At 45.8% G+C, this 11,537-nt stretch overlaps 2 protein-coding genes across 4 annotated transcripts in view; both read right to left on the reverse strand.

The window, feature by feature from the left end:
• The window catches only part of Nhej1 (non-homologous end joining factor 1), a 97,477-nt gene extending 89,551 nt beyond the window's left edge, over positions 1 to 7,926 (reverse strand). Inside the window, exons 1-4 of one of the 2 annotated variants that reach the window (XM_050129652.1) lie at positions 7,811 to 7,899; positions 4,065 to 4,162; positions 3,065 to 3,241; positions 2,246 to 2,473 (exon numbers count right to left, since the gene is read on the reverse strand). In XM_050129652.1, coding sequence (XP_049985609.1) covers positions 2,246 to 2,473; positions 3,065 to 3,241 — 405 coding nt within the window. In that variant the 5' untranslated portion in view covers positions 4,065 to 4,162; positions 7,811 to 7,899. Of the gene's footprint in view, positions 1 to 2,245; positions 2,474 to 3,064; positions 3,242 to 4,064; positions 4,163 to 7,810 lie in introns of both variants that reach the window. The other variant, XM_050129653.1, reaches the window with a different exon arrangement.
• A 148-nt stretch (positions 7,927 to 8,074) lies between these two features.
• Slc23a3 (solute carrier family 23 member 3) overlaps positions 8,075 to 11,537 on the reverse strand; it is a 6,036-nt gene continuing 2,573 nt past the window's right edge. For both annotated transcript variants that reach the window (XM_050129654.1, XM_050129655.1), the window contains 2 exons: positions 9,128 to 9,223; positions 8,075 to 8,729 (listed from right to left, as the gene is read on the reverse strand). In XM_050129654.1, coding sequence (XP_049985611.1) covers positions 8,446 to 8,729; positions 9,128 to 9,223 — 380 coding nt within the window. In that variant the 3' untranslated portion in view covers positions 8,075 to 8,445. The remainder of the gene's footprint in view (positions 8,730 to 9,127; positions 9,224 to 11,537) is intronic.

Genomic DNA, 11,537 nt, shown 5'->3' on the forward strand with positions numbered 1-11,537 from the left:
TAAGCGCACCTTGGGGTGCTTACACACATCATTAGAAATGGGCTAGTCCAGGTGCGAGAATTGGCCTGTAAGGGCTAGAGTTCATGGGCCAAGCAGTTCTTAAATGAATACAGTTTGTGTGTTGTTATTTCGGGCATGAGCTAGCCAAGCGGCCGGGGTGTTGGGGATGCAGCCCCGCCGCTTCTTATTTCTACAATCCAGTTCAAAGTCAGATTTTTTTCTTTTCTTTCTCTCCCTTCCTTTTTTCTTTTTCTTTTTGGTTTTCTATGTACCTGTCCTGACTGTCCAGGCTGGCCTCAAACTCACAAAGACCTGCCTGCCTCTGCCTCCTGAGTGCTGGGAATAAAGGCATTCACCATGCCCAGCAGTTGGTTGGTTTTTGAGACAGAGTATCATGTAGCCCGTGCTACACTTAAATTCATTATGTAGCTGAGGATGGCCTTAAACTTACGGTCCTCTATAGTGGTATAGTATTTGTATTTTAACAAATAAAGCTAGCCTGAAGGTCAGAAGGCAAAGCAGTCATACTAGTCAGCCATACAGGCCCTTAATCCCAGGACTCTGGTGACAGAGGCAGATGGATGTCTGTGAGTTCAAGGCTACCCTGGGCTACACAAGATTGATCCAGAAACACCCCTTTGGTCTGAGCATTGGTAGAGGTAGAAGGTCTCTCGAGTGGCTGGCTGCTTTGCTCTTCTGATCCTCAGGTTGAACTCCGATGTCTGTCTCTGGGTTTTTATTATTCGTGCTATACTTCTCCTGCCTCTATCTCCCTAGTGCTATATTTATACACATGTGCAATCATGCCCCGATTTAAAAATTTGTTCTTTTGTTGTTGTTGTTGAGTTTGTTTGTTTGTTTGTTTGTTTGAGACAGGATCTCTCTATTATGTAGCTCTGGCTGTCCTGGAACATGCTATATAGATCAGGCTGGGATTAAAGGCATAAGCCACACCTGGCTGAAACTCTATCTTTGAGACAGGGTTTCTCTGTAGCTTTGGAGCCTGTCCTGAAACTAGCTCTTGTAGACCAGGCTGGTCTCGAACTCACAGAGATCCGCCTGCCTCTGCCTCCCAAGTGCTGGGATTAAAGACGTGCGCCACCACCGCCCAGCATGAAAACTTGTTCTTAAATTTACTAGTTCTTTTAACTAGTTCTTAAATTTACTTGTTCTTAAATTTACTAATAAAATTTCTTGGGGCAGTAAAGCTACAAGCAAGAGAAAGGCATGATCCTCCCAGTCTGTAAGAGGGCTTTGGACTGGATTAGTGCAGAGTCCGATTCCAGCTCAGCCATGAATACGCTGGATGGCTTTGGGCTTTCGATCTTGGTCTCCTGTTCTGGAAAATGGAAATAATAAAATCTATCTTGTAGGAAAAGCGTAAGGACAAAAGAAGGAGAAAAAGCTCAGGAAAGTGTCACACCGCACTCTGGAACTATTAAAGCCTCTGCTTTAAGGCAGGTATGGTGAATCCCAAGCTTTGGAAGCTGAGGCAGGAGGATTGCTTCAAGTTCAAGGCAAGCCTGGATTATACAGTGATTTCGGACAGCTAAGGTTGCATAATGAGACTCTCAAAAGAAAAAGAAAAGTGGGCATGGTATCAGGCAGGGACGGGCAGATCTCTGTGGGATCCAGACCAGCCAGGGTTACAGTGAGACCCTATTGCAAAAAAAAAAAAAAAAAAAAAAAAAACAAGAAAAACTCTCAGTTGGTAGAGTGCTTGCCCAGCACAAAGCCCTGGGTCGACCCCTCAGTACTGCATAATCTGAGCATGGTGGTGTACCTCTAACACGCAGGTGAAAGAATGACGTCATCCTAGAATAGCCTCGCATACACGAGACCTTGTCATTAAAATAATAATATTGGATGAAGTCACCAAATAAAATGTGAAGATCCAAACCCTGCTCCTTTTGCAAGGCAAGACTATACCAGTCAAAAATCCCCATAGCCTCTGGTCTAGTCAGGGAGATTTTTTTTCCCCCTTATTAGAAAAGAATTTCAGCTGGGCAGTGGTGGTGGAGTCTTCAATCCCAGCATTCAGAAGGCAGAGACAGATCTCTGTGAGTTCAAGGCCAGCCTGGTCCACAGAGTGAGTTCCAAGACAGCCAAGGCTACAAAGAGAAACCATGTCTTGAAAAAAGAAAGAAAAAAGAAAAAATATAATCCCAGGAACTATCAGGGGACCCAGATCTTTATCTGAAGCGGCTGGGATCCCCACCTGCACCCACATCTAAATTGCACTTACCTGTGAAGAACTAGCTGCGGTACAGTGGAAATGCCAGTTGAAGGGGAGACCAGACAGCTCACTTCGCACCCGGAGAATCAGGGTCTCTGCTCCTCTATCACAGGAGAAAGCAGCTTTGCTGGGATGAGCGGCGTCCTGCTGAGCACAATCTTTAAACAGTGGGAGAAGCAGTTCTTCCAGATGATGGAGGAAAGCGGACGGGGGAGCAGTTAGGCGCTTGTTCAGCTCCTAGAGAGACAGAGGGAGGGCGGTAAAGAAACTCCTCAAAGGCAAGAGCAAAGGGGAATCCAGGAAGACAACGGGCAGGAGAGGAAGGGGAAGCAAAGGGGAAGAACTGCAGCAGAATGAAGACAAGAAAAAGTTGCAAAGATCAACTAGCCTGCTCCACGGTTCTGTCCTGGGCAAGATCAACTTACTGAATTTACTATAGTAAATACATCATGTAATATAGACGAGAATATGTATTATCGTTCATGCAAAATGAACATCTTGCCCCCCCCAGAAATGTTTCCGATTTCTGAGTTTCTTGGATTTTGGAATCTATGCATAAATTTTTATTAGTTACACAACTCTGACCCCAAAATCCAAAATCTGAAATCTAAAACTTTTTGAGTGCTTGAGTACTGAGGATATGAAAAGTTCATATTTAAGAGCATTTCAGATTTTTGCATCTTTAGGATAGAGATGTTCAGTCTATAATTGCCACAAAACAATTCAGAATTCCTTGCCAATGTATAGACAGAAAGTTTGACGGATGTTAATGTCCTCTGGCCAGCACACCACACCACAGTGATCCTTCTCTTCACACTTCTATCTTACCTTGGCTCGCTGGCTGACCACCAAAGCATCCACCTGCTCATGCCACACCTGCTGAAGATCCGAAATCAGCAAGGCATAACCCTGCTTGGTGATAAACGCCTTGGCCAAGAGTGAGTTCTCACCGAGTTGTAGCCATGCCCACGGCTGCATCAACAGGCCTTGCTCTAGTTCTTCCATCTGCAGGAAAGTCCTAATTTAGCACAGGGCTCCAGGATATTCAGCCCCTGAGAGGACCACTCACGATTCCACATCAATTGGAATCGTGTGAAAACCCTCCCTAGTAAAACAGACATAAAAGCACAACTCCTGCTTTACATAGCCAGCTTAACTACCCCTTCACAACTGACCTAAAATTAGTTTAGAATCTGGGGCTGGAGAGATGGCACAGAGGTTAAGAACACTGATTGCTTTCCCAGAGGATTAGGGTTGAATTCCCAGCACCCACATGGTAGTTCACAACTCCATGTTCCAGGGGATCCAAGGCCCTCTTCTGGCCTCCTCAGGTACTGCACATCTAGTATCTATATGCATGCAGGAGAAAAACACTCATACACATAAAACAAAACCAAAATCTTTTTTAAAGATCAGAATATTGATGGGTGGTGGTGTGCACACCTTTAATCCCAGCACTCAGGAGGCAGAAGCAGGCAGATCTCTGTGAGTTCAAGGCCAGCCTGGTCTACAGAGCGAGTTCCAGGACAGCCAAGACTGCATAGAAAAATCCTGTCTCAAAAAAACAAATTAAAAAAAAAAATCGGATTGGGGGCTGGAGAGATGGCTCAGTGGTTAAGAGCATTGCCTGCTCCTCCAAAGGTCCTGAGTTCAATTCCCAGCAACCACATGGTGGCTCACAACCATCTATAATGAGATCTGGTGCCCTCTTCTAGCATACAAACATACATGGAAAGAATGTTGTATACATAATAAATAAATAAATCTTTAAAAAAAATCGGATTATTTCTTACGTTAAGTTCCTAAAGAACAGAAAACATGTCTTTACCAGGTATGGTGGTGCATGCCTGTAATCCCAGAACTGAGAGATGGAGCCTGGGAGTTCAGGATCCTTAGACAGGCTGGGGACACATGAGTCAGATGCACCTTGATATAAAAACAGAAAAGAAGGAAGAAAAAGAAGGAAAGGGCAAATCTCTTTCTTCCATAGTGTTAAATCAGCATGTTGGTGCATTTAATATGGGAACCCAAGCCAATCCTATTGAATCTTTACTTGAATCCCATATATGTCAATGCTATCTTTCCCAGAACTTTTAGAAGGAAAAGAATGATTCTCATCTTGAAAAAAAATTGTCAGGGTGGTGGTGGCACGCGCCTCTAATTATAGCACCTGGGAGGTAGAGGCAGGTGGCTCCCCAAGTGTGGTGCCAGCATGGTCTGTAGTGGGTTCCAGGCAGCCAGGGCTACACAGAGGATCCCTGTCTCAAAATGCTAAATAAATAAAACTTAAGTCCTAAATGTGAGGGTCAGGACATTTAAATTATTTGGTTGCTAAACACAAAGTATGGGTCAGTAGCAAAGGGCACTTGTGGCAAGCCTGATGAGCTGGGCTGGATTCCTAGGATTCCCGTGGTGGAGAAGAGAATTATTCCCCATGAGCTGTCCTCTAACCTTCACGTGTGCAGCAGTAAGTGCTATATTCCTTTGTTTTGTTTTTCAAGACAGTTTCTCCGCTTAGCCCTGCTGTCCTGGAATTCACCTTGTAAACCAGACTGGCCTTGAACTCAGAGATTTGCCTGCCTCTACCTCCCGAATGCTGGAATTAAAAGCATGTGCCACCACCACCCATGCTATAATTTTCATAATAAAAAAAAAGAAGAAAGAAAGAATACGAAACACATGAACTCTGGAAGCAAACAAAAAATCCTAAAGCAGACTTGGTGATGTGCACCTATAATCCCAGTACTGGGGAAAAGGAGGTAAGAGGGCCAAGGTTGGGCTGGGAGATGACTCTACAGGTGCAGCGCTTGCCTACACAAAAGCCTGGTGGGGTGGTATGCACCTGTAGTCCCAGGAGAAGCCAAGAAGGGGGCAGCTACACCCAGGCCTACTTACCAAAGCTCTAGGCTGAGACTCTATCTCACACAAACAGTAGGAGGTGCCTGAGGACCACCTCCGAGATTGTCTTCTGACTTCTACATGTACATGTGATGCACACATGTACATACATCCTTACCCCAGATAAGAGAATATTAAATGAATAAATAAAATTAAAAAGTAAATGAAATTAGCCAGGCGGTGGTGGCGCACGCCTTTAATCCCAGCACTCAGGAGGCAGAGGCAGGTGGATCTCTGTGAGTTCGAGACCAGCCTGATCTACAGAGCTAGTTCCAGGACAGGCTCCAAAGCCACAGAGAAACCCTGTCTCGAAAAAATAAAAATAAAAAAACAAAAGTAAATGAAATTTTAAAATTTTCAAACAAACAAAAGTTCAACCTCCATAGTGAGTTCAAGGCCAGCCTGGACTACATGCAACCCTGTCCCAATTTAAAAAAAAAAAAAAAAAAAAACCTAAAACAGGGGTTCATTTTGAACTTTTAATTTAGTTATCCTCTCACAATTGCACACATATATAATGTACTTTGATCATACTTTCCCTCGTGTATAATAGAAATCCTTACTCAGAATCTGTTCAAGTTAATCCTCTACAGTTATGGAAAATTCATGTGTACGTGCGTTATGGAAGATGCCCACAACCGCCAACACATTAGTAACGAGCCGACAGTAATGACAGCGTCGTGACAGACACACAGTGGCACACCAAGGGTTAGAAGGAGCAAGAGAAATGTTCCAGTCCCTTTCAGCAAAAGAGCAGGCAGCACACTTCACACCACAGAGAAAATGACAGTCCCACCTCACTAACTGGGCACAACCCCACATCACCAGCATGCCTTCTGCAGAGCTTGGAACTCCTAGAGACCAACATTTCTACCCCAATAAAGAATGCTGTGGTCTGGCGAGATGGTCCAGTGGTTAAGAGCACTGGCTGATCTTCCAGAGGTCCGGGGTTCGATTCCCAGCACCCACATGGCAGCTCACAACTGTCTAATCCAGCTCCCAGTGATCTGACATCCTCACACAGACATACATGCAGGAAAAATACCAATGCACATAAAAATAAAATCATTGACAAAATGTTGTATCCTCAAACTAGTTAAATTTGTAATAAATAAGTCTGTCTGACAGAACTGATTTTTCCTGTGGAGATAAGGTAACTTCCTTATTTTCATCTATAAATACAAAATGAAGGGAAGTGCCAGGAGGTGAAAACTTAAACTACAAAAAAAAATGAAATTCCTGTTTAAATCTGATTGTCATTTCTAACCCAGTCTAAGCCATCATCTTCCTGGGTTTCAAAGCTCTGTCTCACGGCAATCCTTAATTTGGACTGTAATTAACTAGTGTTATATAAATGTATATAATCAGAAGGACTTCATAGAGACCTAGTGGCATTACTGCCATCTTGGTTCAAGTATGTGCACTGTGTGATATCTGCACAGTGATGAGATGGCCTAATAACAGTTCTCAAAAGCATATGGCCATTTCGAGTGACATGTGACTGCCAAGATGGTGGTTATTCCAGCAGCCTTGAAACCGTCTGGGCAGAGATGGGCATTTCCATCACGTGCTGTTCCAACAGGGAAGGCTGGTCTCGGAATGATTAAAGAGTCTTCGCTGGGCAAGAGTTGACATTGGAAAAGATTAGAAAGACAAATGAAGTTGCCAAACCCTCTAATTTCCCTTATAGGCACATCCTGGCATGCACTCTAAAAGTCACCAAAATTGAGTTTATTGGCCTAACTGGTCCTTCCTTAAGTCTCGAAGGTCAAAACCCACAAGTTGATGTTTTGTCTGAATGGAAAGGAAGTTGTTTAATGTGGTCAGGGACAGCTGGCCCTATAAAAATGTATAAAACATTCAGCACCAGACCCAGGCTGGGTGCTCCTACTACTCAGCCTAGACTGAGGTAACCGTAACTCGGTGATCACAGGCATGCCTGTGATCCTAGCACACAGGAAGCTGAGGCAGGAGGATCTTGATTTGGAAAGCAACATACCAAGAGCCTCTCAATGGTAGAAAGAATTGGAGCCTGAGATCGTCGCCAGCTTGGAGGGAGAAGGAATCTAAGTCCTCTGGGTTTTACTTTCCCCAACACAAGTTGGTCTTCAAAGACCACGTTAACCAACTTCACCGGGTTGTCTTTCAAGAGTAAGAAAGTGAAGTTGCCCCAAGTTCTGTCACTCGGCCTTGGAGTCTTCTCATGATAGTTCCTACAACACCCTGCAGAGGGCAGCAAGACCCAACAGACGAGCTGGTGGGGACACGCCCTGTGTCACCAAAGAGGGCAAACCTAGGCCCTGCAGCCAGAGGCCTCCCCGGGAGCGCCCTCCGGCGTCCATCCACCACTCCCGCAGGGCCTTCGTTCGCCCGTCTCTCATTTTTTAAAGCACCGGCTGCACGCAGATACGGCTCAGGACCCCAAAAGGGGTAGGGCCGAAATACAGTCCAGCTAAGGAGGAGCCTCATTCGCCACCCGCGAAGACTGAGGCCGAAGACGGACCGCGCACGCGCAGGACCGCCCACTCCTGGAGGCCTGCCCCAAAGCCCGGGCTGCGCGCGGTCCCTTCTGGGAAAAAGCACCCGGATAGGGGGTCACAGAGAAAGTTCCTCTCCGCTTTTCGGCGTCCGGCCGGACCCAGATCTCGGTGCCGACTCGAAACCGACCCCACCTACCGTCAACGGCTGCGGGAGCTCCCACCCTCCTCACGGCGGGCCTGCCCTCATGCGCAAACTGAAAGGCCTAGGGTAGAGGCCACCCCCCCACATACACTCGAGAAGGCGGAGTCTTGGGATACGGGGCGGAGCCAAGACCTGTGGCGGGCGGGGACCCGAAACCTCACTTGACAAGACTACTCGCAGCTCTGCTGCTTTCCTAATTCCTTTCCAGTCGAAACGAAATATTACTTCCTCCTTGCCCCTTCATTATTTACATCTTTATTATAGACTATCTCCTGCTGCACATTTTAGCTACTAATTTAAATCTTAAATGCAGGGACCCTGTCATATTCATAACTGCAGGTGCAGGACCTTGGTCGTGGGACGCACTCAATATAATTGAATGCTAGTACATTCAAGTGGCATTGGCAGTTCACAGGCAAAAAAAAATCTCATTTATTCGCTTAATGACCCACTAAACCCATGGCCCCCGCTTCTGAACACGTTAGCCTAAGAGAAGGAAAGGCATCCCATTCTATTGGGAAACGGCGCATCTAGATGGGCCACAAACACCTTCTCACCAGTCAGGTGAGACTCCAGCAAACTGGGAGTTACTGCTAGACTGATGAAGACAAAAATGGTGCTCGTGGTAATTACTGGGACCTAACTGCTTCTCTGCTAGCTGCGGGGCATGACTCCTCAGAGTTAGGCAACAAGTCGGCCATCTCTCCTGTTTTAGAGGGCCCTCCTTCCTCATCCTCAGAGTCTTCAGGCATTGGACAGAGGCAATGGAGAGGCTGTGGGATGTGGGAACACAGGTTTGTGATGGGTAAAGGAAGCCCATACTCTTGAGCAGCCTTCTCCCTGGACTTCTGAGTTTCTTGGGCAGTGAAAGAAGTTGGCAGCCGTTGACCTAGGCCTCGCTCAATCCGTGTACCTGCAAAAGAGGGTTTGGTCAGGCTGGAGGGATAGCTCAGCTGTTAAGAGCTGGTTACTGTTCTTACAGAGGACCCAAGTTCGAGTCCCAGCTCCAATATCAGACGGCTTACAACTGTATCTCTGCATCTGGGAGGATGTGCATTCGTATGCATATACCCACAGATTCACAGACATACACATCTTTAAAAATAAGTAAGCCAGGCATGGTGGCACACAACTTTAATCCTAGCACTCGGGAGGCAGAGACAGGTGGGTCTCTGTGAAGTTGAGGCTGGTCTGGTCTACAGAGTGAGTTCCAGGACAGCTAGGGCTGTTATTCAGAGAAACCTTGTCTCGGAAAAAATAAGTAAAAGGAGGGGCTGGGCTGGTCATTACCCAACCCTGGTCCCAACTTACCAGAAATGGTGTTTTCTAGAAGAAAGCCCAAAAGACCCGCTAGAAAAATGGGTTCTGCCAACAAAGAACGCAGGAACATATCCAAGGGGCTCCAGCCTACAAAGGATTGGGGCCAGGCAGGAAGGTAACTGATACTGTCCAAGGCAATGTGTCTTCCCTTTCAGACCTAAATTAAGTCTTGGACCAGGGACAGGTTTCACTAAGCCATCGTTCCATCCCACTACATGTGTCCCGCTACAAACTCCCTTTCCCACACTCAGGCCCTTCCCAGAGGATCCCTCTTAACACTGTGTTTTCTTTTTTTGCTTTTCTTTGTTTTTGTTGTTGTTCTTGTTGTTTCGAGACAGGGTTTCACTGTAGTTGTGGAGCCTGTCCTGGAACTAGTTCTTGTAGACCAGGCTGACCTCGAACTCACAGAGATCTGCCTGCCTCTGCCTCCTGAGTGCTGGGATTAAAGGGATGTGCCACCACCACCCGACAACACCATATTTTCTAAGCACCCACATACCCTCTGGATTCCTGTTGTTCAAGGATCCCTTTCTCTGGACAGTTTTGGGATTAAAAAGCCCTGTCTCTTCCACTTCTGACCTTTGGTGCTCTAGCCTGAGCCTCAACACTTCAGTCCTACAACACTTTGGGCCGGGTAATTTTGCTATGAGCAGCTGTCCAGTGCACTAAAGGATGTCTACCAACCTCTCTAAGCACTGAATGCCTGTAACAATCCCTTTTCTCACTGGATGTAGTAGCGCATGCCTCTAATTCCAGCACTCAGGAGGCAGAGGCAAGAAGACTCTGAGTTCGAGGCCAGTCTGGTCTACAAATCAAGTTCCAAGACATCTGGGTGGTTACACAGAAAAACCCTGTCTCAAAACAAACAAACAAACAAATCCTCTTTCTCCCATTTTGTAACGTCCGAAAAAAAAAGTCTCCAGACATGGCTAAATCTTCCACATGGAACAAAACTTGAAAACCACGGCTCTGGATAACCCATGCTGTTTGTGGATCTCAGGATACGCTACTTCTGTCCCATAATCCTATCCTTTATCTTTGTGGATAGTGGAAATGTGACCAAGAATGACCTTATCGGCTGTCCCTGTGGTTGACATCATCATCTTGTCACTTGGGAGTCTGAAGCAGGAGGACTGCCAAGAGTTTGAAGCCAGACAAGTTTCCAAAAGGAGACCCTGTCTCTCACACAGAGAAATGGCCTTTGCCAAATAGGTTTAAGTTTTTCCATCCTCAAAGACCAATTTGGTTCTACTGAATCACCTCAGTCAGAAGCTACTCTTGTCATTGAGTGCCATGGGTCCTTTGCTTTTGTTTTTCTCTGGGCCACTCTGTGTACCCCTGACTGGCGTGGAACTCACTGTGCAGACTACTGGCCTCAAACTCGCAGAGGTCCCACAAGCTGGGGTTTAAGGCAAGGTCTGCCATGCCTTCCTCACAGCTCTTGTCTTAACCTCATCGTCATGCTCCTGAACAAATCCCCTCCTTCATACCACTGTACCATCCAGAAGCACTTTTGTGTCTTGACCTAGTTAGCTTTCTTTAAAAAAATTTGTTTGAGGGGAGGAGTTTTGTAACTGGCCAGCCTGAACTGTCAACTTGTCACTGCCTAGAGTGACCTGAGAAGAGAGTCCCAACTGAGGAATTGTATAGATTAGATTGGTTTGTGAGGAAGTCTGTGGGGGAATTGTTTTGATTGGTGATTAGTTTAGTAGGGCCTGGCCCACCATAGGCAGTACCATCCCTAGACAGATGGTCCTGGACTGTATAAGAAGTTAGCTGAACATAAGACAGCATCCTCCATGGTACTGGCTGTGAAGTGAGTTCCTTGTTTGGCAGTAACGCTGTGTAGATTAGCAAGCAGACTTGCCTTAAAGATTTTGCCTTGAGTTCCTGCCATGGCTTCCCTCCAGGATGGAATGTGGCCTGGAATAAGCCTCCCTCTCCCCCAGAGCACAAAAGCAGGAGCATAGTGCTCAATAAAAGTTTGTTAAATAAATGGATGAAGTATATGCAAAATCTCATTGTGAGAACAAGAATTCAGAGAGCCTAAAGCAGTGGCTCCAACCTTCCAAATGCTGTGACCCTTTAATACAGTTCTTCATGTTGTGCTGACCCCCAACATAAATCTTATTTCCTTGTTTGTTTTTTTTTTTTTTTTTGAGACAGGATTTCTCTGTAGCTTTGGAGCCTGTCCTGGCCTCAAACTCACAGTGATCTGCTTGCCTCTGCCTCCCAAGTGCTGGGATTGAAGGCATGCACCACCATCACTTGGCCCATAAATTATTTTCATTGCTACTTCATAACTGTAATTTTGCCACTTTTGTGAGTCATATCATAAATATCTGTGTTTTCTTTCTTTCTTTTCTTTTCTTTTCTTTTTTTTTGGTTTTTTTTCTTTTTT

This window comes from Alexandromys fortis, unplaced genomic scaffold, assembly GCF_014885135.2.
Source record: "Alexandromys fortis isolate MF-2015 unplaced genomic scaffold, M_Fortis_MF-2015_v1.1 scaffold_319, whole genome shotgun sequence".
In the NCBI taxonomy this organism is placed as follows: Eukaryota; Metazoa; Chordata; class Mammalia; order Rodentia; family Cricetidae; genus Alexandromys; species Alexandromys fortis.